The 27,254-nt window shown below is 44.6% G+C and overlaps 1 protein-coding gene across 1 annotated transcript in view; it reads left to right on the top strand.

Moving 5' to 3' along the window:
* The window catches only part of PDLIM1 (PDZ and LIM domain 1), a 45,614-nt gene that overhangs the window by 12,353 nt on the left and 6,007 nt on the right, over positions 1–27,254 (top strand). The window contains exons 2-5 of the mRNA XM_029245322.1: positions 3,703–3,854; positions 4,925–5,009; positions 8,783–8,982; positions 25,471–25,622. Coding sequence (XP_029101155.1) covers positions 3,703–3,854; positions 4,925–5,009; positions 8,783–8,982; positions 25,471–25,622 — 589 coding nt within the window. The remainder of the gene's footprint in view (positions 1–3,702; positions 3,855–4,924; positions 5,010–8,782; positions 8,983–25,470; positions 25,623–27,254) is intronic.

The following is a 27,254-nucleotide window of genomic DNA, read 5'->3' as shown; positions in this document are numbered from 1 at the left end:
AGTAAGGTTTGGAGTCCTCCATTCATGATGGGAGCTAACCAGAGTTGGAGACACAGGCCTTCTGTCCTGAGGGCTTTTCAGTTCTGACTGGAGTATTTTATAAGGGGAGGAGTTACTGGGCCCCAGCTCAGCATAGACCAATGGAGATGGTTGTCTGATGGATGGCGAGTGGCTCCCAGGCCTTGGCAGGAGTTTGCGACACTCCAGTTCCCTGTGTTGAAGCCACAACAGATGAGTCTGCTCAATTCTGGATTTCTCTTTGGCTCTGAGAGCTGGGTTTGGAGCCTCTGCTTGTGGCATTGTGGTAAAGCAGAAGGGGAATGGAATTTGGAATGAGGGAATCTGGTTTCAAGTTCAGGCTCCAACCTTCAGCTGTGTGAACTTGAGTCAGTCACAGCTTTTCTGAGTTTCAATTTCCTCATCTGAAAAATTATATGTTGGTGGTGAGATCATCATCATTATTATCTCAACTAGGAGAATGTATGTGAAAGAGCTTTGTAAAACGCAAATCCCGTAATTTGTTTAAATCCATTTTCCCCCCAGAAATAGACAGCTCATAAAAGAATGTGGACTTTATTTATGTGTGATTCCATCTGAGCCCCACCTAATGATGTTGTCTTATAACTTTCTGAGATTTCCTTTGGCTCCCCATTAATTTGGCTTAAAAAATAAATCAGACCAAAAGATAGGATGGCCAGGCCTTGATTACTCAGACTCAGGGCTCTTAAGACTGGTTCTAACTTGTCCAGGATCTGTCGGGATGTACTTAGCAGAAATGCCTCACCTCCAAGACAGTTTGAACCAAATGCTGGAAATTCCAGAGTTCTTAGCAGCTGAGCATATGAAAGTAAAAGGAAATTTCTATTTTCATTTTCTCAGGCGTTTTGCCCCCCACCGCCCCCATCTCCTCATTTTAGTTTTGTGAGTGGTCCCAGTCCAGGATAGCAATGCTGGGGAAAGTGATTATTTGATTCCTTTTGAAATAGTCATTTTTTTAAAGGATGGAACGAAGCAGCATGATTACATATTTAATAACCGCTAGATATTTTAGATTCAGTCACTCATTGGACAAATATTTATTGAGCACCTACTATGTGCCAGTCACTGCTAGGCACTGGGGATACCACAGTGCAAAAGGCAGACAAGTCCTGCTCTCACACACCTTACTGTTTAGTAGGCTCTCAAGCATAATGTAAACAAACCCACAGAATAGATTTACGAACCTAACTGACAAGTGCCGTGAAGAAGAGAGTGTATGAAAATGTTGACGGGGTGGGGGGGGGGCGGGGGGAAGGTTGACAAGGGATCTAACTCATTTTTATTTTATTTTTTTGCGGTACGCGGGCCTCTCACTGTTGTGGCCTCTCCCGTTGCGGAGCACAGGCTCCGGACGCGCAGGCTCAGCGGCCATGGCTCACGGGCCCAGTCGCTCCGCGGCATGTGGGATCTTCCCGGACCGGGGCGCAAACCCATGTCCCCTGCATCGGAGGGCGGACTCTCAACCACTACGCCACCAGGGAAGCCCAAGGGATGTAACTTAGATTGGAGGGTTCAGGAAAGTCTTCTGTGAGAAGGGTCATTTAAGCCAAGAAGTTAATCAGGTAGTGGCTACAGCAGGTGCTAAGGCCCTGAGGCGGGAAAGAAGTAAGGAAGGCCCCTGTAGCTAGAGCTTAGTAGGGGAATGGCACAGTCCTGAGGAACCTCATTAGTGATTCTGGATTTTATCCAAGGGGACTTCTTTTTAAGACCATGAGAGTTGGTCGTGATAAATGAGTTCAATCAGGCTGTTCTCCCTGGAGACAGAGTTTGCCAACCCAGAACCATGGCTCATCCCAAATAAAGTGATGCTTAGGGCCATTTGTAAAACAAGGGGTCTGTGTTGTTCTTTAGAAAAAGCAAAATATACATGAAGTCACACCAGGTCAGTCTTCTCGGGAAGACGGGCAGAAAATGAGAGGAATTTGTCTTTATGGCACATACTGGGTGACTCAGAACTAACTCCCCGAAGTCAAATGAAAGGAGTGCAGCCTACGCTCGCCTGTATAAAATATCTTTTCCCAGTGGCTGCATTAGAAGAAGATCCGAACCTTGGATTGGGGACTTTTGTTTTCTAAAGGCCAGATCTCTGGTAAACAGATGATGGGAAAGCCAGAAAGGAAGGTTAGGAGGTCAGGATCTCTGCACTGGTTTCCACATCCTGCTACATTCCAGGAGAGTTTTGCCTGATAAAGTCATAGCATGTCTGAACCGGAAGGAACCTCAAGGATCAAGTCATCCACCCCTTATTTTGTGGGGATAGGGCACTGATGGGGGGGATGGCCATGACAGCAGCCATCACACTAGCCCACCTCAGAAGGGTCAGTGTTTTCCGTTTGGCGAGGGCTGATTGGAAACTGGCTGCTAAAAACTGCATCAGACACGGAGGCTCAGGACATAAGCCTTGTGTCCTGATTTGATGTCTTGAAAGGCCTCTTACCTGTGGTTCAGCCTCACGGAGACCCTCAAATGTTCATAAGATCTTCTTCACTGGGCTCCCAGGGGTCAAGGGCCTTCTCCAAGGTGAGGCCAGAGCCCTGTGGGTGCTGGGAGTCTGGGCGTACTCTGCTCCTGGAGGGCTTGGACTTCTCATCAAGGAAGGTCTCTTAATGTCAAAGTCATGGACTGACCTTGGGATGATGGTCCTATTTTTAGTATACCTTGGTTTAGAAAATACCTAATAGTAAAAAACATCTCTGAGGTTAGTACTACTTCAAAATGAGTTCATACTTTGTTCATCACAATAGCGTCTATTCACTTGAAAGATAGTTGTACATCTCCACGGGAAGCTTGATATTTATTCAGGTCACGTGTAATGCTCACTAGGCAGATGAATTTGATGACCCACTGCAGTCATTGGCTGGCTTCCCCCAAGCATTGGTTGCCCATAAATTTGGAACCGCTGGCCTGTAAATCAGCCACCCAAAGGGGCTAAACCCTAATAGTCAATTTCCTGGCTGGGAGGAAATGAACCAGTATAAACCTATACTATTGTAGTTTAAAATATTCTTTGTTGCTTTTTTCAATTACAAAAGTAATTCAAGCTCATTGTATAAACCAAAAACATTACAGAAATGTAATACTGTGAAGTTTGGTATGCAGATCTCAATATTTTTGTGTGTAAATAGCATATTAATTGTTAAGATTTTTATAGAAATAGGATGTTTCTGTACATAATGTTCTCTAAGTGTGTGTTTTTTTTAAATTGGTGACTTATTTTAGGGAAGCAGCAAGAGACAGTGGGAAGAACATTGGGTCTGCTTTAGGGTTTGAGTCCTGGCTCTGTATTACACTATTGATAGTTGGATGACTAGTAATACAGTAATGTATCAGTTGGGTGATCCCAGGTAAGTCACAGATCCTTCTAAACTTCAGTTTCTTGGTATCTAAAATGGGGACCAATATAGGGTCGGATACTTGCCTTCCTTTTTCACAAGGTTATTGTAAGGGTCCAATGAGATGGTATATAGAAAAGAACTCATTGTAAACCGTAATGTATTACATAACTATAAAGGATCATTATTATTGAAACTTACGATTTTAGCCTTCTTTCCTTTTTAAATGCTTTGATCCACATTAGTGAATACTTAATCCAGTGGTAATTTACTCAGTGGTTTCCTTGGAGACAGATGGTAACTCAGCCAGCTCTCCTCTCCTTTTTTCCAGGTCACTCCCGGAAGCAAGGCTGCTACAGCTAATTTATGTGTTGGAGATGTAATCACAGCCATCGATGGGGAAAATACCAGCAATATGACACACTTGGAAGCTCAGAACAAAATCAAGGGCTGCACAGACAACATGACTCTCACAGTAACCAGGTGAGGCCCGTGGAAACACTCGCTCATTTCTGGTTGACTGGAAGCTGCTTGTGGACAGGGACCACTTCACCTATTTCAGGATCCCCTACCCACCCAGCTCAGCGCCTTGTATGGTGTAGGCAGGCAGAGGTCTGTGGAACTGAAATTTCAGGTTGCTCATTTTCCTCTCTAATTTTCACAGTGCTCTTCATAGTATGGGCATCTTTCTCTAAGATATTTGCATTTTCATTTGACCTAACACAACTAACCAAAATTTTGAGGTAGTGAAATCAGTATAATGAAATGAAAACCATCTTGTACACTTCAGAGCCCTACCCCCATGGGAGGTGCACTATTACTATCCCCTCAAAAGCACATTTATCCCTCATTCTTGTCTCCATTTCTATCTCAGTCCACATCTTCTGCTTCAAGACATTCATTCATTACAGATTAATTGATTTTTTTGATCCATTTACCAACACATTGAATAGCTCCATCTTGTATATATGTGGCCTTGTGCTGGGCACTCTGAAAATAAAAAGTACAAATATTCTTTACCCGTAAGAGTGAAAAAATGCTACACTAATGAAAACTGAGACAAGACCTAGAGAGTTGCTGTGTGAATGGTACAAGGAAATCCTTTCCAAGCTCAGAAAAGGAGGCATCGCTTTTGTTTGGTCCAGACACACTTCACGAACAAGTTGGTTATCTGGTCTGGATCGGGAACACTGGATGAGATAGAGGAGCTTGTTCCGTCCTGAGCAGAGGTGGGGCGGCATCAGGCATGCCCAGGAGCATGGAGGAGGCCGGTGTGGCTGGGTCAGCGGTACAGAGCGCAGTGGGGGAGGATGAGGCTGGAAGAATGACAGCAGCTTGGGAAATCCCTCAGGGCTGAGTGCACACAGCCATCAGACATGATGTCATGAGGTTGGTGCTTCCGAAAATCACACTGATAGCAAAATGGAGGGGAAGGCGCGGGCAGAGTGCTAGTTCAGAGGCTAGCAGTCGGGCAAGAGGGGACACTTTCCCACTCCGTTTTTAGTATATTTATTTAGCATGCATGAAACAACAGCTTTGTCAATCTGTTGCAGATCTGAACAGAAAATCTGGTCTCCTCTGGTGACAGAGGAAGGGAAACGTCACCCATACAAGATGAATTTAGCCTCTGAACCCCAAGTAAGTACTTGCCCACCATGGCCCTTGCTCTCAGCACCCAGAGGCCTTTCTGCTTTTGACACCGCTAGGCACACTCCCGTTTTTCCTGCCCTGGAGGCAGGGGGAGGGCCCTCCGCTGACACTGCTGGGACCTGGCTCTTGTTTGGTTCTTCCCGTAAGGGAACTGTGGGAGGAAGGGGCTGGAAAACCCCAGGGCAGTGACGCCAGGGCCTTGGCTGGACACAGCGGGTAGGAAGGGGATACGGGAAGCAGGTGGAAGCTTTCCTGTGCAGAACAGGGTGGCAGAACCACGGCAAAATTGGGGTGCTGACTCAGCTCATTATGGATTGCAGATGCAAATGAATCATGCCAGGGACAAAAAGAAGGCCTAGAGCCTAGAGGAACTACAAGGAAATTTAGTAGTAAACCCAGACATACCCCGCCCCGGGTCCCGGGTCCCGGGTCCCGGGTCCTACTGCCTGGTTTCCAAGAGCCTTAGGATGGGAATCTCTAGTTTTCTTACAGTGAGATCTTAAAATTACTAAAATAAAGTGGTAGTTCATATTGGAAAATGTGATAGGGAGTCAATGCACAATTTGTTGGCCAAATAGAATTTCCTGGATGGGAGACTGTCCTGAGATCCCATATGTGTACATAATAGATTATAAGCGATTGTATTTCTTCTTTAACTACATCTCCTAAATTATCTACAGTGAATGGGTAGTCTTTAGAAACAAGGGGAGAAACGTAGAGAAGAATGTTTAGAACATCTTTGTAAAATTCCTCACTCCTGATATGCTGCTTTTCACCAAGTGTGTCTCTCGGATAAATTAATGAGTTGTTAGTGGTATGTTAGTAGGTAAGTCAATAATGGCTTTTGAAAACTCCTTTTAGACTGGTTTGTGATTGTTATAAATTTAGCCCTAATTGAAGATTTGAACTTTAATTTTTTTTTCTAAATTTGGGATACTGTTTCATTTTTATGGTGTATTGAGGTATAATCAAAAGATAACATATAGCTAGTTATCTTTTATACCTAAAACAGAAACTTGTATGAAATTGAACACACTGGGTACATTAGTGTGGGTAAATTGAGTGGTTGTATGTGAATGGTTATTTTCTCAAATGTCTTCCATTAAACTGTCAGAAATGCAGTCACAGAAAATTTTTCCCATTAATAAAAATAATATTTAGTCCTAAGAGTCACTTTAAGGATCATTTTGCATCTGGCATTTCAAAACTGACATGACCATATTATTCTGCACAGCCCCTCTAAGGAAAGTTCATGAAATGGCATTCAGTCTATAAACTGGCAGTTGTGCAAACTAATTTACAACATGCCACAGTCAATTCCAATTTCCTAGGGAGTTCTCAGCCACTTCATTAGATTTACTATAAATGTTGTTTTAATGTGTTAAGTCCTTATATGTTTTATAATATGTAAGGAATGATTTTGTCTTAATGTGGTCTATCTAAAATCCTAGTTTCCACTTCAGTAAGGCAATGCTTACATTTTAGTTATACTTTTTATATGTATTATACTTGAATTTTCATCTTAAACATATAATCTGAGTACCTATATTAATCTTTTGAAGGTAGTTTTCTTCAGATTAAAAAAAAAATCTCCAACACTTTAACATCTAACTTGACTATACATTTCTTTTGATTCCAGTAATTCTTTGTTCATATGAAAAACTTCCCACCTCTCATTTTTCCAAAATCTTCCACTTCCAGTCATTCTAAAACAGAGGAATGAGTAAGAGCAGAGTTCATCTATAACTAAAGGATTTGTTCATTCATGTAAGGCTAGCCCACACCCCAGCTTATCTGAGGTCAGTGTAGTTACACACCTAGTTTATATTTCCTCATTACTGAGTTTCCTTGGAGACATAAATACAAAGCCCAAACAATGACATCATCCCTTCCAAAAGGCAGGCCCTGAATTAACCGCCTGACTTCTGGAAAGACCAGTATTCACATGGGGTTAGAGATACTCCTTGTATATACAAAACAGATACATTCTTAGGAGATTCTCTATAAAGTAAAAAATCAGAATTTCCAACCTGCATTTTCTACTGACTTCCATTCTAACTGAAAATGTGTTTCTATGGAAGGAGAAGGGAATGACACTGTGACTGTCTGCTGTGTGCTGGGCACTGTGCAATGGCTAAGAAAGAAGTATAACTTGCCCAAAGCCAAGCAGGAAGCAACAGGGAAAAAACTGAGCCAAGACAGAAATATGAGGGCTCTTCCCTGGTGCTCAGCATCCTAAGATGCCCCTAAGGGATTGCTGTGGGGAAGGAGAGAGGAGGAAAGAACTGCAATCCTGGCTGCCGCTGTCTACCTGCCCCACAGAGCTGCAGGGTAGCCACTGACGGGGGCCGGAGTCCCAGGCCACCCTTCAGGAAGTCTGCTGCCGTTAATGACCCCTTCTTATTCCTCGGGGTAGTTGTGCCGAGGAACGTACTTAACCATTCTTTGATTACTGCTGAAGTTATTTTCTTAACTAATTATATTTCCCCTTTGGTGAACAAGCTGTGTGTACTGAGCTTTTTTCCAACGTGGATCAAGTCAGCTCAACGTAATGTATACAGTAAAACCGCACTGATTCCGACTTGTTGCAGAGGGAGACTATCTGAATCACCATAAACGCATTTTCATGTTGTCTTTTAAGTCAGTACACAGTGAATTAAGCTGGTGGTTTTCATCACCGTTTTCTAAGAAAGTGTGAAAGACTTGAAGGTTTAGTGAAGAAAGAGAGAAAAAAAAAAAAGGAAGGGCAGTCGTTCTGGGCCTGGGTGTTAACAAGGAGTACAGGATTCAGGAGGATTTCTGGGAGACCCAGAAAACAGGACGCACATCGAGTTTAGTAGGCTGCACAGAGTACGCTCTCACCTGCGAGCAGAGTTTGAACCAGAACACCCATGCGGAAAGCATCTTGCTAACTGAGTCATCAGAAAAGCCGTGATCTTTTTCAAAAGGCGAATGTTAGTTTAAAAAGTTTTCGGGGGTGTTCTTAAAGCAGCTCCTAGGTGTTGCAGCTGTAGTGATTATCCACCAAGTCCTGGCAGTCCAGCGTGGAGGTGGAGGGCGCTTCCTCAAATTACAGAAAGAGGGGAATGAGCACAGGAGGAACTCAAAGTCCTTTCCTGCAGCTCCCCCTGGGCACCGCTCTGTAGCAGGTATCCCCCAGCCTTCCATCTGATCAGCCTTGGCCTTCTCCCACACAAAACACCAGATCAGTCATTCCCCGTTAGCCCCTTCTGCCAGCGCCCTGAGGCTTCTCTGCCTAGCCAGCAGCTGCTCCACTGGTGACACAACCCTCTTATCTTGCTTCTCTAAACTGCTCCTTCCCGGGGAATTCTTCTCCACCTTTTATCATCTCCTGCTCCGCACCAAAGTCATGCCAGTTCCTCTCTTCCTGGTACTCAATCCCTCTGGAAATTGCCCTGAAAAGGGTGTTTCAGCTCTGACTTGGATCCTGACAGCCCAGGGCATCAGGGGGTGTCCTGCCCAGGGGTACCCAGCAGGAGATCAGGCTCTGCTGGGCCTCAGGGAAGAACCAGGAGGCAGAGCTGACGGATGAAACTGCACACGTGCCTGGCTCGTGCAACGTCCTGGGTCTTGCCCCGTGTCAGGTGGGTTTGTCAGAGCCCCTCAGCTAGTTTGGCATTGAGCCAGGGCCATCATAGCTCATTGGAACACCTCTCTCTCCCTGGCACTCAGCCTGTACCGTCCATCGAGGGGTGCATATTGGACACCCCCCTGATTTCTCCTCTGATCTCTGCCCGCAGGAGGTCCTACACATAGGAAGCGCCCACAACCGGAGTGCCATGCCCTTTACCGCCTCACCTGCCTCCAGCCCTGCCCCCAGGGTCATCACAAACCAGTACAACAACCCAGCTGGCCTCTACTCCTCTGAAAACATCTCCAACTTCAACAACGCCTTGGAGTCAAAGACGGCAGCCAGCGGGCAGGAGATGAATGGCAGAGCGTAAGTAGGCCCGTGCAGTCCGCTCTGGGCCAGTCCTGGAAGAGGCTTTTCACACCAGGACAGGCTCGTGCAGGCAGCGGGGAGAAGGTTCAGCCACTAGCCCTGGGAGAAAAATGCCTACTCTAGCACAGTTCTTTCTGTGTTCATTTTCCTCATCTCTAAAAAAGGGGGTAATACCACCTGCCTTGTGGGGCTGTTGTAAAATAAGAAGTAACGTGTAAAATGCCAGTACCGTGTCTGACACACCACCTGAGTATTCACCGAAACCTATGTTATTATTATCCTGGTTTCTGTGGTCATCGTCTTCTTCTAAGTGACCATTTTCCTTCCTTGACAACTCTGCTGCTTCCCAAGAAACTCTTCAGTTTTTACAGTTTGGGCTTTCTGCTTACGATCACCATTTGGTCTGGGCAAGGGAAGAGTACCTGAATGCAGTTTTCGGTGAAGCAGTGTTTGCCTTTTTCCCTCAGGTGGCCTAGTAGAGATAATAGAAAGAAGTCCATGAGGATATAAATGTGTGTCTGTTAGAACAGGTTCAGATCTGGGGCAGAGGCAGAGGTGGGCTTACCCAGGGGAGAGGAAGGGTTGCAGGTGGCCATGGTGGAGAGGTCTAAGGAAGCATCTTGCTTAGGGCTGGGGAGGCCTGTCGCCTTTGGCCACAGCTGCCTCTGAGTCTTTATCCAAAGGATCCTCTGCATCTTCCCAGCAGAGGGGGCCCAGAGTCGACTCCCTCCCAAACACTTTGAAGATGAATTCAGAAACACTGGGAATCTCACAGCCCATGGTAGAGAACTGGGTTTGACGACAGAGAGTAAGAGATGGGATCAGTTGTCTGTGGTGGAAAACGGGAGGGACTAGGGCACAAGTTACCACCTCACATGCCCAGAGGTGGCAGGGAAGATAAGGACTCAAGGACAGAGCTCTGAGTACAGACAAGGGGGAGCAGAGCGACCCGTGGCGGCTGGACAGTGCATGCCCCGTCCAGAGGGGGAACCACTCCTTGGCTCCAGCCAGACACCACATGCAGGCCTGGGATTCCCATTTCTGATGATTCATTTCATCAAACCAGAAGGCAGAGAGCTTTTCATCTGAAATCCCCTGATTTTTAGATGTTGCTGACAGTCAGACTTGTTGGAATATACCATGTGCTCCAAACTTGTCTGATCTCGGAGGATCTTTTCCTCTTGGAACCCTCAGTTCTTTTTTTTTTTTAATTGAAGTATAGTTGATTTACAATCTTCTGTTAGTTTCAGGTATTTATATGTATAAAGTGATTCGGTTTTTTATATGTATATATATATATATTTTTTTCAGATGCTCTTCCATTATAGGTTATTACGAGATACTGAATATAGTTCCCTGTGCTATAAGTAAATCTTGGTTGTTTGTTTATTTTATATATGGTGGTGTGTATCTGTTCTGTACTCTTAATTTATCCCTCCCCCCTTCCCCTTTTGTAACCCTAAATTTGTTTTCTATATCTGTGACTTTCTGTTTTGTAAATAGACTCATTTGTATTATTTTTCAGATTCCACATGTGATATCATATAATATGTCTGACTTACTTCACTTAGTATGATATTATCTAGGTCCATCCATGTTGCTGCAAATGGCACTATTTCATTCTTTTTTATGGCTAAGTAATATTCAGGGGTGTGTGTGTGTGCGTGCGTGCATGCGTGTATCACATCTTCTTAAACCAAACGTCTGTTGATGGGCACTTGGGTTGCTTCCATGTCTTGGCTATTGTAAATAGTGCTGCAATGAACACTGGGGTACATGTATCTTTTCAAATTAGAGTTTTCATCTTTTCTAGATATATGCCCAGGAGTGGGATTGCTGGACCATATGGTAGCTCTATTTTTAGTTTTTTAAGGAACCTCCACTGTTCTCCATAGTGGCTACACTAATTTACATTCCCACCAACAGTGTAGGAGGGTTCTCTTCACACCCTCTGCAGCATTTGTTCTTTGTAGACTTTTTTTTTTACTTTACTTATTTTTGGCTGCATTGGGTCTGTTTGTTGTTGGGTCTTCGTTGCTGCATGCAGGCTTTCTCTAGTTGCGGCAAGTGGGGTCTACTCTTCGTTGAGGTGCACGGGCTTCTCATTGTGGTGGCTTCTCTTGTTGCAGAGCTTGGGCTCTAGAGCACAGGCCTCAGTAGTTGTGGCGCATGGGCTTAGTTGCTCTGTGGCATGTGGGATCTTCCTGGACCAGGGCTTGAACCCGTGTCCCCTGCATTGGCACCAGGGAAGTCCCTCTTTGTAGACTTTTTGATGATGGCCATTCTAACTGGTGTGAGGTGATGCCTCATTGTAGTTTTGATTTGCATTTCTCTAATGATTAACGATGTTAAGCATCCATTCATGTGCCTGTTGGCCATATGTATGTTGTCTTTAGAGAAATGTCTATTTAGGTCTTCTGCCCATTTTTTGAGCTGTTTGCATATTTTGGAAAGTAACCCCTTGTCAGTCGTATTGCTTGCAAATACGTTCTCCCAGTCTGTAGGTTTATCTTTTTGTTTCATTTAGGGTTAGAATCCTCAGTTCTTATACTTGCTCTGAAGCCAGTTTTGCTGTTCAATTTCTTCTCAATTCACCTTTAACAAGACTCTGCCCAGCTGTTAGGGTGATTAAACGGCAAACCCACTGCTGCAGATGTAGGTTAGGACAGGTTAAGGCACAAGAGGTTCCAAACTACTTAAATGTTTGGAAAGAGCTATTGTGGGGAGCCCCTTGATCTCTCGAGAGACCCTTGATCATACTGTGCACATAGTCCTTCTCCCCAAAAAAGAGAGGCAGGTGTTTTGGGCACCTGCTGCACACAGGTCCCTGTGCCCATCACTGAGAGGGCCTTGCAATTTCCTTTTAAGCTTCGCAGGGCCTAGCAGGGGAGACTTTCTGCCGTGTGACTTTGGCTTTACAAGATGTTAAAGGTCACCAGCATTTATTGTAGTAACCATAGTAGTAAAGGGGCTACTCGTGCTTCTTCGTCCTTCAGTTCTGAGTCCTGCCAGGCCCTACTGGCTTGAGACGATGAGGATGCCCTTCACGGTGACTGTGGGGGCCTGTGGGGTACCTGAGAAAGAGCGCCATGCTGGGCCCCCCTAAGCTTTCCACGGACATACCCCGAAGGGAAGCTTTCTCCCAAGCAGCTCAGTGGGGAGTTGAGTGGTGGAAACACCGAGAGCCGTGATCCCCATTCTTTGCTGCTTTTGTGCTGGGGGAGGCTGAGAACATAACCCTCTTTTACTGTCCCAGAGTGGATTGTTCCATGATCTGGATTTAATAACCCAGGAAATGACACATCCTTAATTGAAAGGCTGCTATGCATTGGCAGAAATATGTGCCAGGGAGGTACTTTTAGTGTGGCCTTGGCCGTTATTCTTTAATTAATGTCTCCTTTCTTCTCTCCTGCTCCCCGCCTGTTCCCTCCCTCCAGTCTGAAACAATTCAATCTCTACTGTCTGGACACTGCGAGCCTTTCCTGCAGCCCCTCTCCCCTCCTGTGGCAGACTTTCTTGGCTACAGCAGCCTCTGAGTCTTTATCACAAGTCTCCGTCCAGATTTTCTCGGCAGAGGGGTCCCAGCTCCTGCTCTATCCCAAACTCTCTGAGGATGAATCCAGCAACAGTGGGAATACCGGCAACCCCTGGCGGAGGAAATGCCCTGTGCGTGGGTCTCTGCTTACTGGTCTGTTCCTAGATAGGCCACTTGTGCCTATCAGTGAAGGAAGATTCTCGTGCAAACCCAGCAGCTACCAGGTCATGTTGCCGCTCTGTCAGCAGAAGTCACAAGCGCTCACCCGCCACTGTTTAGTCTGTGAAATTCGCTGAGGTTACAGAATTGGCTCACTTCATACTTTGCAGCTGAGGTCATCACGGATACCCTGGGGCGTACTCTCAGTTTCTTTGTCGCGTGCCCTTCACAGCAGCCTGGTGTGTGTGGCCGTCTGTCTTGTAGGATTTCCCAGGGCCCCATCCCCGTCAGACAGGGACACAGACAGCGTTGCCACTGCCAAATTCAACGGGGAAGACAGGCAAGAGGTGCCCGCCATCTGCCTCCTGTTCTCCCAGCACACACGGTTGAGTGGGAGGGCCTCTGTGTCAGTTCAGCTTAACAGTCGTTTACTGAGTGCCTACTGTGTACCAAGTGGGTGGAGGAAATGTGTCTCTGATCAGCAGAAAGCTTTCACCTGCCCTCTGACCCCCTTCCACTGAGTTTAGGGGCTCTGGTCATTTTCTGGTGATTTGGGGCCTGGATTTCATTATATATGTGATACTGCTTGATACTTTCTTAAAGGTGCAGGCTTTATAGATAGAGGGGCCTGAGCCTGAATTCCAGCTCTGCCTCTTGCTAGCTGTGGGACCTTGGGCAAACCACGTAACTTCTGAAACTCAGTCTCTTCATCTATAAAGCAGATAATACGAACTAGCTCACCACCAGGTTATTGAGAAATTTCAATGCGACGTGCAAAAACTATCATCCAGCCTGGGGCCTGGCCTCTGGTGGTGCTCGGTAAATGCTACTTGTTACTGATTTCAGCACGCATAAGGAGCTCCATACCCATCACTTCTCAGTACTTGGGGCTCCAGAGGGCGGAAGCACGTAGACAAATGTCATGGAGAAGATTTTGCTGTAACTTAGGGTAAGTTTCTTTCTTTCCCAGCACTGTAGCTTAAGTTCAGCCAACCAGTACAATTGATTACCTTCCTGATGGAGTGGTATTCATGGAATAAGCAGTTGGGCTCCCGTAGCCACCACAATAGTCCCAAGATACTAGCTCTTCCAATTTGTGCTCTCAGGGGATCCCCCCATAAACTCATGAGGTAGATTTCTAAGCAGGTACAGTGGAAATAAAGGGAAGCATTCATTGTTCTTTGTTCAGTTGATACCAGAGGGATTATATTAGCCCTGACTCACTGGAGCTTGGTCAGAAGAAAACCTCCGTCATGAAGGTGGCTGCTTGCCCCTCTAACTAAACTTGCCCACAGCCCACAGAGAACTGGCCTGGGGGTCTGGATGTTCCTCCCTCTTCTGGTGCCCAAAATTACTCCTCTGGTTTCTTATTAGATCCAACATCTAGGCCTTTGAAGATTAAAACTTAGGGAACACTCTGACCAGGCTCCCCTTCCAAAAATGATTACATAGGGTTTCTCAGAATTGCATATTTGGTGAACACTGGGGTAATGAGGTTGGGGCAGCTCAGACATGAACAGTTTTTCTGAGTCAGCCTACATCCTTTCTCCTCACCTACATAAAAGTCACATACTAAAATCTCCTCTACATCATTTCCAGTTAGTGTCTAGCCTCCATCATTTGGAGAAAATTTGTCTTAAACTTAACTAAACTTTGTAGATTCATATTGCACTTATAGGGAACAAAACAGAGAAATCCCCTATAACTTTCACCCAGTTTCCATCAATGGTAACATCCTGAAAACCATAAGCATGAAATCAAAACTAGAATATTGACATTTATATGGCCAAGATACAGAACATTTCTATCACCATAGAAATTCCTCAGGTTTCCCTTTTATAGCCACATCCACTTCCCTCCCACCCCTGCACCCCACTTTACCCCTGGCAACCCACTAAGCTGCTCTCCATTTCTGCAATTTTATTATTTCAAGAATGTTATTAATGGAATCACACAGTATGTAACTTTCGGAGATTGACTTTTTTTACTCAGAATCATTCACTGGAGATTTATCTGATTTTAGTTAGGTTGTTTTAGGTACCAGTAGTTCCTTTTTTTCTGTTCTAAATATATATTTTTTTTAATTGTGGTAAAAAACACATAGTTTAAAATATACCATCTTAACCATTTTTCAGTATAAAGTGCAGTAGTGGTAACTACATACATATTCTTGTACAGCAGATCTCTAGAAATTTTTTGTCTTGCAAAACAGAAACTCTCCACCCATTGAACTACTCCACTTTCCCTCCTCCCTCCAGCCCTTGGCAACCACCATTCTATTTTCTGTTTCTAAGAGTGACTACTTTAGACACCTCATATAAGTGGAATCATGCAGTATTTGTCTTTCTGTGACTGGCTTCTTTCACTTAGCATAATGTTCTCAAGGTTCTGGGACAGGATTTTTTTTTAAAGGCTGAATAATATCCATTATCTGAGTATACTACATTTTCTTTATCCATTTATCTGTCAGTGGACATTTAGGTTACTTCCACCTCTCAGCTATTTATTGTAAACAATGCTGCAGTGAACATGAGTATGCAAATATTTCTATGAGAGCCTGATTTTTATTCTTTTGGATATATACCCAGAGGTGGGATTGCTGGATCATACAGTAGTTCTATTTTTAATTTTTTGAGTGATCTCCATAGTGTTTTCCATAGTGCTGTACCATTTTACATTCCCACCAACAGTGCACAGGGCTTCAGTTTTTCCATCCTCATCAACAGTTGTTATTTTCTGGTTTTTTGTTTTGTTTTGGTTTTTGGTAGCATCTATCCTAATGGGTGTAAGGTGATATGTCTCATGGCTTTGATCTGTGTTTCCCTGATGAATAGTGATGTTGACCATCTTTTCACATGGTTGGCCATTGTGTATCTTTTTGGAGAAACGTCAGTTCAAGTCCTTTGCCCATTTAAAAAACCTGGTTATTTGGGGGGTTTTTTGTTGTGGAGTTGTAGGAATTCTTTATATATTCTGGACATTAACTTCTTAACAGATACGTGGTTTGCAAGTATTTTCTCCCATTCTGTAGATTGCCTTTTCGCTGTTGATTGTTTCCTTTGTTATGTAGAAGCTTTTTAGTTTAATGTAGTCCCACTTGATTTTGATCCCTGTGCTTTTGCTGTCATATTCAAGAAATCATTGCCAAGACTAATGCCATGAAGCTTTTCCCTGTTTTCTTCTAGGAGTTTTATGGTCTCAGGTCTTACAATAAGTCTTCAATTCATTTTTAGTTGATTTTTGTATATGGTGAGATAAAGGTCCAATTTCATTCTTTTGTACACAGATACCCAGCTTTCTCAATACCACTTAATGAAGAGAATATCCTTTCTGCATTGTGTATCCTTAGGACCCTCATCAAAGATCATTTGACCTTATATGCCAGGGTTTATTTCTGGGCTGCATATTCTGTTCCTTCAGTCTATATGTCTGTATTTATGCAAGTGCCATACTGTTTTGGTTACTGTAGTTTTGCAGTATAGTCTCCTCTCCATGCCACCCCCCACACCTGTTTGTTTGTTTTGGCCCTGCCATGCCGCCTGTGGGATCTTACTTCCTTGACCAGGGATCAAACCCATGCCCCCTGCATTGGAAGTGTGGAATCTTAACCACTGGACTACCAGGAAAGTCCCCTCCACTATGTTTTGACGTCAGGAAGTGTGATACCTCTGGTCTTGTTTTTCTTCTTTAATATTTCTTTGGCTATTTGGGGTTCTTTGAGATACCATATGAATATTAGGATTTTTTTTTTTCTGTTTCTGCAAAAAATGCTGTTGGGATTTTGATAGGGATTGCATTGAATCTGTACATCACTTTGAGTAGTATTCACATTTTTAGCAACATTAATTCTTCTAATCCATGAAAATGGATATATCTCCATTTATTTTTGTCATCTTCAACTTTTTTTTATTATGTTTCATAGTTTTCAGAACAAGTCTTTTGCCTCCTTGGCTAAGTTTATTCCCAAGTATTGTATTCTTTTGTTGCTATTTTAAATAGGATTGTTTTCTTAATTTTCCTTTTGGATCATTCTTTGTTAGTATATAGAAACACAATTGATTTTTGTGTATCGATTTTGTGTCCTGCAACTTCGCTGAATTCCTTTATTAGTTTTAACAATTCTTTTTTTTTTTTTTTTTTTTGGCCACACGCTGTGGCATGCGGGATCTTAGTTCCTTGACCAGGGATCAAACCTGTGCCCCTGCAGTGGAAGCGTGGCGTCCTAACCACTGGACCACCAGGGAAGTCCTAGTTTTAACAATTCTTTTCATGTATGGAAGGGAAGCTTTAGGGTTTTCCACATATAAGATCATGTCATCTGTGAACAAAGATAATTTTACTTCTTGCTTTCCAATTTGGATGACTTTTATTTCCTTTTCTTGCCTAGTTGCTCTGGTCAGGACTTCTAGTACTATGTTGAATGGAAGTGGTGAGAGTGGTCATCCTTGTCTGGTTCCTGATCTTAGAGTAAAAACTTACTTTTTCAATATTATTATGTTAGATGTAAGCTTGTCATACATGGCCTTTATTATGTTGAAGTAATTTTCTTCTATTCCTAGTTTTTTTAGTGTTTTTATCATGAAAGTATATTGAATTTTGTCAAATGCTTTTTCTGCATCAATTGAAATGATGATGTGGTTTTTGTCTTCTAATCTGCATTCTGTTAATATAGTGTATTAATTACATTGACTGATTTTTATGTGTTGAGCCATCTTTGCATTTCAGAAGCAAATCCCACTTACTCATAGTGTATAATCATTTTAATGTGCTGTTGAATTCAGTTTGCTGAGGATTTTTGCATCAATATTCATCAGGGATATTGGTCTGTAGTTTTCTTTTCCTGTAGTATCTTTGTCTGGTTCTGCTATCAGGGTATTGCTGGCCTCACAGAATGAATTTGTAAGTGTTCCCTCCTCTTCAGTTATTTTGGGAAGACTTTGAAAAGGATTGGTGTTAATTTTTCTTTGAATAGTTGGTAGAATTCTCCAGTGAAGCCATCTGGTCCTGGGCTTTTTAGTTGTTTTATATATATATATATATATATATATATATATATATATATATTTAAAGACCTTTTATGACTTATTTTTTAAAAAATTTATTTAACTTATTTTTGGCTGCGTTGGGTCTTCGTTGCTGTGTGCGGGCTTTCTCTAGTTGTGGTGAGCGGGGGATACTCTTCGTTTCGGTGCATGGGCTTCTCATTGTGGTGGCTTCTCTTGTTGCAGAGCATGGGTGTGGGCTTTAGAGCGCAGGCTCAGTAGTTGTGGCACACGGGCTTAGCTGCTCCGCAGCATGCGGGATCTTCCTGGACCAGGGCTCAAACCCATGTCCCCTGCATAGGCAGGCGGATTCTTAATCACTGCGCCACCAGGGAAGCCCTGTTGGGAGATTTCTGATTACTCATTCAATCATGTTATTTATTATAGGTCTGTTCACGTATTTTTTTTCTTTCATGATTCAGTCTTGGTAGGAATTTATCTATTTCTTCTAGGCTATCCAGTTTGTTGGTATATAATTGTTCATAATAGTCTTTTATGATCTTTTTTATTTCTGTCATAGGCATGGTAGTGTCTCCTCTTTCATTTCTGATTTTTTGTTTTTTCAATCTTCTTTTTTTTTTCTTAGTCTAGCTAAGGGTTTGTCAATTTTGTTGATCTTTTCAAAAAACCAGACTCTTAATTTTGTTCCAGTTTTCCTCTTTTCTATTTTATGTCTGCTGTAGTCTTTATTATTTCCTTCCTTCTACTAACGTTATTTATTTAAATTTATTTTTATTATTTGGCTGCGTTGGGTCTTTATTGCTGTGCGCGGGCTTTTCTCTAGTTGTGGCGAGTGGGGGCTACTCTTTGTTGTAGTGCATGGGCTTCTCATTGCGGTGACTTCTCTTGTTGCGGAGCACGGACTCCAGGTGCACGGGCTTCAGTAGTTGTGGCACACGGGCTCAGTAGTTGTGGCTCGTGGGCTCTAGAGCGCAGGCTCAGTAGTTGTGGCACATGGACTTAGTTGCTCCACAGCATGTGGGATCTTCCCGGAGCAGGGCTCGAACCCGTGTCCCCTGCATTGGCAGGCAGATTCTTAACCACTGTACCACCAGGGAAGTCCCCTTCTGCTAATTTTAGTTTGTTCTTCTTTTTCTTGTTCCTTGAGGTATAAAGTTTGCTTATTTGAGATCTTTCTTCTTTTTAAATTAGGCATTACTGCTACTATAATGTTTTCTCAGCTTTTGCTATGTCCTGTAAGTTTTGATATATTTTTTTCATTTCCATTTGTCTCAAAATATTTTCTAATTTCCTTGTTCATGAGTGGGTTGTTTAATTTCTGCATGTTTGTGAACTTTCCAGTTTTCCTTTTGCTGTTGATTTCTAGTTTCATTCCATTGTGGTCAGAAAAGATACTTGGTGATTTCAGTCTTCTTAAATTTGTGAAGACTTTTTTGTGGCCTAACCTGTGATCTATCTTGGAGAATGCTCTGTGTGCACCTGAGAAGAATGTATATTCTGCTGTTGTTGGGTACAGTGTTCTGTATGTGTTAGGTACAGCTGGTCTATAGTGTGGTTCAGGTCCTCAGTTTGCTTATAAATCTTCTGTCTGGTTGTTCTATCCTCTTTTGTTCCTTTTTATTCCATGGTATGGATATACCACAGTTTGTTTAACCATTCACCCATTGAAGGACATCTGGGTTGTGTCTTATTTTTGGCTATTATGGATAAAGTGGCTGTAAAGATTTGTGAACATGTTTTTGTGTAACCATAAATTTTCATCTCTGGGATAAATGACCAGGACCATTGCTGGGTCATAAGGTAGTTACATGTTTAATCTTACAGAAACTACCAAACAGTTTTGCAGAATATCTGTACCATTTTACATTCTTACTTACAATGTTTGATCTAGTTTCTCCGTATCCTCTCCAGCATTTGGTGTTGCCACTATTTTTTATTCTAGCCATTCTCATAGGTGTGTAGTAATGTATCACTGTGGTTTTAATCTGCACTTGCCTTGTGGGTAATGATGTTGAACATCTTTTCAAGAGCTTATTTGCCATCAACATATCCTCTAGTCCTTTTCTGGATATCTGGGCTCAGATCACCTCCTGCCTCTCAGCCTCGGCTGTTTTTTCAGAAGCCTCCACCCTCTAGGGAAGAGGGACAGTGTACCCAGTGGAGCCAAAGAACAAATATCAGAGGGTGGTGCAACTTATCAATACAGAAGGAAAGGTTTGTATGTAAACAAGTTCTAATTTGTGAGAAATAAAGCCACATGCTCTCCAGTCCACCAGGCTGTCCCCCAGGTTCAAGAATGCAGGCGATGGCTACAAACAGTTTTCTCAGCAAATCTAACCACTTTATCTTTAGGGGTAAAGACAATTTTACAAGTGCAAATGAATTATTCCAATTATGTTTACTCACTCATTTTGCATCCACTCATTGTATAACTAGCTCACATGTCATTTTAAAAAGAAAACTGAGGGACTTCCCTGTCAGTCCAGTGGTTAGGACTCAGCACTTTCACTGCCCTGGGCCCAGGTTCAATCCCTGGTAGGGGAACTAAGATCCCACAAGCCACGCAGTCTGGCCAAAATTAAATTAAATTGAAAAAAAAGAAAGAAAACTGAGGTATAGGTTTTCCCTGGGTAATTCTCCCCAAGTTACTTCTTCCTCTCCTCTCTTTTTCTTTTTCCTGTCAGCCTCCTGGGGCACTTGAAGTACTCAGGTTCCCAGTTGGAAGCAGGGTCAATAACAGCAATGAAGCTCACAGAATGAACATGCTCTGCTGCTCTCAGGGAAGGTCAAAATTTAAGTAGAAGAGACCTATCAGCTGGTCACTTGCAACAGGCTGCAGTGGGGGGAAGGGAAGCCACCACCCCTGTATGTCCACAGCTGCTGGTCCCTGCTCTTGTCTCTCTCCCTCCCACCCTCAGGGGACTGTGGGAGCCTCCCATCCTCAGGTCAGGTGATGGGCCACCATGAGGAGTGGTTTCAACCAAGGCGGGGATAGAAGTCCAGTTTCCCCACTCTACTGTGTTGACACTGGAGGTTACTGGAGGCTGCTCATTATTGCTGGAGTGGGAGTTCTGGCTACCCACATGGCCTCCACAGATTCACTGCAGGTGAGTGGTGGCCTTGTCACTGCTGGGTGGGGGTGACATACAGGCTCCCTACTGGAGCCTGGAGTGTATGACCACTGTCATTCCTTGGGTCCCAAGGTCTCTGGTTGGTCTGCCTTTTTCTGTCCCCCTTTCAGAGTCTTTTTTTTTTTTAATATAAATTTTATTTATTTATTTATTTTTGGCTGCATTGGGTCTTTTGTTGCTGCGCATGGGCTTTCTCTAGTTGCGGCGAACAGGGGCCACTCTTCATTGTGGTGCATGGGCTTCTCATTGTGGTGGCTTCTCTTGTTGCGGAGCACAGGCTCTCCGTGCATGGGCTTCAGTAGTTGTGGCACGTGGGCTCAGCAGTTGTGGCTCGCGGGCTCTAGAGCAGAGGCTCAGTAGTTGTGGCGCACAGGCTTAAGTTGCTCCATGGCATGTGGGATCTTACCGGACCAGGGTTCGAACCCGTGTCCCCTGCATTGGCAGGCGGATTCTTAACCACTGCTCCACCAGTGAAGTCCCCCGAGTCTTCTTGTGTTCATCTTATATAGAATGTCCAGGGTTTTTAGTTGTACTTAGTGGGAGGAATAGGGAAACTTATGTCTACTCCATCTCCCCAGATGGGAAAACGATTTTTATGAAGAGGATGTCTTCTCCTGTCTGGATGCATCATATAATTCAAATAATCCCTCTTTGCGTCCCAAACTTTGTCACACACACAGGCAGTTTTAGTGCAGAACCAAAGCTGACTTAGTATGTGAGAAAATGATGCCATTAAGGTTTTATCAGCAGTGGGAATTGTTTTCTTATGGCTTCCTTGTTTTAGCTGAGATTTATATACAGATTATTAAGTTGCTGCCATGGGTGATGGGTCAAGTTTAAAAAGAAAAAAATTAAAGAGTCTCTTATGTCCCCACTCTGGTCATTTCACCGTTTTGATGGAGTAGATGCTCATCCCAGGGTTGCCGTTCCAAAACCATGGGTGTGCTTTTCCTCTGTTCTCCTTGACCTTCTTACCTTCACCCCAGCTGCTATTTTGCCTGGAACAGGCCTTTGTGTCACATAAGGTCTGCAGGCTCAGCTTCTGAAATCCTCCTCTTGCATACGAGCTCAAGCGGAGTTTTCTTCTGACGTTCTAAAGACCACCAGCCTTAAACACCCAGCTACGTCAGCCACCTCGTCAGGCATAGCGCCACCTGGCTGTGATATCCCTGGGGAGACAGGCCCTGTGGTCAGGGCCTAAAAGACTGAAAGAAAACATTTAGGGAACTGGTGTACATTCAGCACCAAGTCTGACTCAGGGAGAAACAAGAAGCAGGAAACATGAAGAGTGTAATGGATAGTTACTCCAAAGGAGTTGAATTTGATTAAAATCTTGTATTTTGTTATTAAAATTGTAAAGACTGGGTTTAGAAGGCTGTGCTTACTCTTAGTGACCCACTCTCAGAAGTTTTCCTCCTGGTGACTCAGTCATGTAGCTCATTTTTTGAGAGCTTATCACTACAGAATTCTTCCTTTCAATGCTGTTACTATATATAAAAAGTGAGAATGCTTTTTTTGGGGGCTCCATTTCTCATGCATGCTTTTGTCCTAGACTTTTTTTTAAATATATTGTGATGTCATTTGTCTATATCTGATAGTCTAACATCTAAGACTTGGGTCTTAGGATATTATCTTTGAATTAAGCAGATCAATGCTTCCAGTTAAGGCGATGGGTATTGAAAGTGCTTTATAAATTGTCAAGTGGTAGAAAGATATTATCATTATTTGAGAATAAATAGTAAGCTGTTTTCTTTTCATTAATCATGGAAATACTTTCCAAGACCATTTGCTGGAAGAATATGTGATGACCTTGTAGTTTGGCTTCTGTCATTTTTAGCAGTCCCTTGGTGGCTTCCAGACATAACAACATACACCAAAGAAGGGGAAAAATTCTCCCCAAGAACATTCCACGGTCTGATCTTGACTTTAAAATAGTTCTAAGTGTAATAGAAAAAAAAATTTGTCAAAATAACATAATACATTTATTATAGGGCAAGCTCAGAACTCAGGACTCAAAGAAAGAGTCCAGCATGTATCTCAGACAACAGGGCTAAAAAGGTGGGCCACAGGAAGACTGTGGCCCCTGGTTACAACCGCTCCTCAGGGTGGCCCATCACCTGCCTGGGGGACGGAGGGAAAAAGACACGGACAGAGGCCAGCAGCTGTGGACGGGCAGGGGTGGTGGCTTCCCTCCCCCGCCCCCCACCGTGGCCTGCACAAGTGACCAGCTGATGAATCTCTCTACTTGCATTTTGACCTTCCCTGAGAGCAGCAGAACAGACGTCACTCTCTGAGGGTTTTGTCCTCTATTGTGAGAACCTGGTTGTAGTCAAAGGGAAAACCTAGAGCTTCACTGATGCAAGTGACCCTGCTTCCATCCGGGGCCTTGAGTCACATTTAAAATGGAATGTGAACTAATTATGCAATGGGTGGGTGATAAACTGCACCACCATCTGGTATTTCCTCTCTGGCTCTACTGGGCACACTGCCCTTCTTCCCTAGCGGGTGGAGGCTTCTGAAAAAGCAGCTGAGGCTGAGACGCAGGAGGTGATCTGGGCCCAGGAGGCTGGACTGCCCATGTCCCTGGCACAGCCCTGGGGGATTCCCTGCAACCCCACAGGAGCAGGAGGAGAAAGGCACTTAACCCACTTCTCTAACACCTACCATGCTCCAGCCGTGTGCCGGGCACTGATACAAGGCAGGAACACAGTGGTGAACAAGGCAGGCCATGGCCCTGCCCTGGTGGGGCTTACTTTCCAGGGGAAGACAGACCATAAAGAAACAAGTATAACTGATGGTGAGTGAGAAACAACATGGAGAACGAGGCAGCAGAGCAAGGGGAGGAGTGACAGGGATGAGTGGACTGTTTTAAGCTGAGGGTCGGGGACCCTCTCTGAGGAGGGATATCTGAGCAGAGACCTGAGTGAAGTGTGGGCTGTGGAGGGAGCGTTCCAGGCAGAGGGAGCAGGATGTGCAAAGGCCCTGAGGCTGGTGTGTCCTAGAAACCCCATGAAGGCTGGTCTCACTGGAGCGAGCAAGGGGTGCCAGGCGATGTGTTTGGAGAGGGGAGCAGAGCCACATCTTGTAGGGCCTTTCTACTTTTTGTAATGAATATTTACTCCAAAGGAGATGAATTTGGTTAAGCTTGTGTCTTGTTACTAAAACTGTGAATATTTGGTTCTGAGTCAGATGGGAACACTTGGAGCCACATCCCCACAGTCTGATTCTTGTGTTGAAAATACCACTCTGGCCTCTGGTCAAAAAAGTAAGGCGGTCCTGGGGGCTGAGAGTGGTGGCAGAGGAACAGTTATGAAGCTGGTCAGCCGTGCTGTTAACAGATGGCGTGGCTGGGATGGGGGAGGAGGGGGTGGTGCAAAGGGGTGGGACTCAGGACAGACTTCACAGGTAAAGCTGACTGGAGTTTACCTCCTTTCACTCTCCTTGTTCCCCGAAACCAGGGAGCAGAGGTGTCTCCCCTGGAAAATGGGCCCTGGGGGAAAGAGGCCGCCAGCTCTACCTGTCTCACCCCGTCGTGGGGAGCCCAGAAGGACAGGGGGAGGCGTTGGGTGGCAAGGCCTGGCTTGCCCCATCCCTGGGCCCGAGCCGAGGCCTCTGCCCCTCGCTCAGCGGAACAGCACGTCACTGTTTACAAAGTACTTAACTCGAGAGTGTCATACTGAGTGAAGTCAGTCAGATAAGGACAAATATGTGATACCGCTTATGTGTGGAATCTAAAAAATGGTACAAAGGAACTTATTTACAAAACAGAAACAGTCGCAGATTTAGAAAACAGACTTATGGTTACCGGGGTTAAGGGGGGGGGGCGGAGGTAGAGGGATAAATTGGGAGATTGGGATTGACATATACACACTACTATATATAAATAGATAACTAATAAGGACCCTGTGTACAGCACAGGGAACTCTCCTCAACACTCTGTAATGGCCTATTTGGGAAAAGAATCTAAAAAAGAATGGATATAGGCATATGTATAACTGATTCACTTTGCTGTACACCTGAAACTAACACAACACAGTAAATCAACTAGACTCCAATAAAAAAAACAAGAAAACAAAGTTTGCCTTTCTCATCCTTGCCAACAATGGTGTGAACTGAGCAGGGCAGACACTATTACTTCTGTGTGGTAGGTGAAGAGACCAGAGGTCCTTGCTGTGAGAATTAGGAGAGTTTATGGAGACAGAGAGAGCCTTTTGAAGTCATCAGCAATAAAGCACACTGATTTCTGCTCTGGGGAAAGTATGTGGCCCGTACTAAGGGGACCCAGCTGAGTTTTTAGTGCTCGGATTGTGGTTGACATTTTCCCTCTTATAAATTTTCTTTCGACATCATGTTCATGTAGTTTTGCAAGAAGCACGGCATTCCCATTCCATGGGATTAGGCTAAAAAGTAATGGAATCACTGAAACTATTTGGAAAACTAGCCTCTTATTGTCTGGAAGCAGCAGCCAGCTCTGCCTACAGACACCTCACAGTATCGGCAGGAGGTCTATGGCTGCATTAAAGAAGGCTTCGTCCCTTGGGATCATTTCTCTCCACCCTTTGATTCATGGGTGCCTTCTCTTGGAAGGGGGTGCCTGGTGAATTTTTTTCTCCTAACTTCTGACATGTCCTAATGAACTTGCAAACATTCTTCACAGCTTAGACCATTCTCAGCTTCCAAGCGGACTCGTCATTGACAAAGAATCTGAAGTTTACAAGATGCTTCAGGAGAAACAAGAGTTAAATGAGCCTCCGAAACAGTCCACTTCATTCCTGGTTTTGCAGGAAATCCTGGAGTCTGAGGAGAAAGGTAATCAGTCGTGTGTGTGTGTGTGTGTGTGTGTGTGTGTGTGTGTGTGTGTGTGTGTGTGTGTGTGTGTGTGTATCCTGGAGTCTGAGGAGAAAGGTAATCAGTCGTGTGTGTGTGTGGTCAGAGGCTCTTGTTCAAGGCCTGGGCAGAGGAGCAGTCATTGCTGAAACACAGATGAACACAGCCCTGAAGAGGTGGAAAGAGCACAGTGTGCTTTGCAAGGCATGGCTCTTAAAAGGCTAAAAGCTCTTTTAAAAAAAAAAAGAGGGAACTCCGTGGTGGTCCAGTGGTTAGGACTCTGCGCTTTCACTGCTGAGGGCGCGAGTTCAATGCCTGGTCAGGGAACTAAGATTCTGCAAGCTGCGAGGCCCAGCCAAAAAAAAAAGCAAAAAGGGGGGTGGAGTCGGGGGAGGAATGAATGAACTCCCAGCCACACCTGCCTAGCTGTTTCCTGTCACAGGCGCATGGGGAGGCTGAGGACTTGGGGAGCTTGACTGTTGTGGGATTCTGTCGTCTGTCCCTTGGCCACTGGTTTGGTTTGAGCCCACACACCATGTTTCTGTGGTGGTTGGCACCTGTGAGTGGGTGAAGGCCATGGGATATGAATGACAAGCAGAATGAAATGAATCAGCAGCAGTGAAGCCAGCCTCTGAGCTTTACTTTGGGGCCACATGCTTGTTCTTGCTCTAGGGAGGATGGCTTCCTGAGAACCGGAGGGCCCCCAGTTTGGCCACATCCCCCCCACCGAGTGACCTTAGGCAAGTCTCTGAACCTTTCCAGGCTTGTTTGCTCATATGCCAATCAGGGATGAAAACCCTTTCCTCTAAGACTGGTGTGTGGATCAAATGTTATAAATTACACAAAACACTTGTCACTGTGACCGGCACACAGTAGGTGCTTCGTAACTGTTATGATGTTTGAGACCTCATCAAGAGGCTCCAGGCCAGCCTTAGCTTGTCCACACGTGAGCTCCAATGCCCGAGGCGCCCAGGGCCACACATGTGGCTCTGCAGGTCTCAGGAGACAGGCTTTGCCCTCTACACATCATAACTCTGTGCTTCTCACGATAATTTTCAAGTGGGTGGCAGCAAAGCTGTCTCAACAGCTTTGTAACAACAACAAGGAGACATTTCTGGCAGATGGGTGTGTTGCACAAGAGGTGTTTTTTTCCCCTTCTCACAAAGGTGACCTGTGAACGACAGCTCTCAGGCTTGCCCACCTCCCAGGTGGTCATTCACAAGTGCCTCTTATTCTCGCCATCAGCCTAACTACCAGTGAGTTCTGGAGAGTTGGGTTTTGCAGCCCCTCCTGGTCTCAACGAGGCCCAACCCTCCATACTCTGCGCTGTCCCTTTCCACGAGGCTCACTGGAGCCCTGCCTTCTCTTGCTCTCTTCTTCTTCCCAGTGTGCCTGCCTGTGAGGAGAGTTGATAATTCTGGGAGGGACACTTGGTTGTTCTGTTTCGGAGACCCGCTTCAGCCAGGCTCCTGAGGGGTTGGTTCTTTGCCCAGGGCGGCCAGTGAGGGTCAGAGCTGAGTGCCCTCTGGAAGAGTCACCTTCCGCCTGGAAGCCCCCAGCTGCAGAGTTGGCTTCCCAGGAGTCCTTCCTGAGCTGAAAGTTCCCTCCTGAACA

The sequence above is a fragment of the Monodon monoceros genome, unplaced genomic scaffold (genome assembly GCF_005190385.1).
Source record: "Monodon monoceros isolate NGI ecotype Baffin Bay Population unplaced genomic scaffold, NGI_Narwhal_1 Super_Scaffold_4, whole genome shotgun sequence".
In the NCBI taxonomy this organism is placed as follows: Eukaryota; Metazoa; Chordata; class Mammalia; order Artiodactyla; family Monodontidae; genus Monodon; species Monodon monoceros.
Note: the sequence above shows the minus strand (reverse complement) of the source record. Positions and strands in the feature narration are given on the sequence as shown.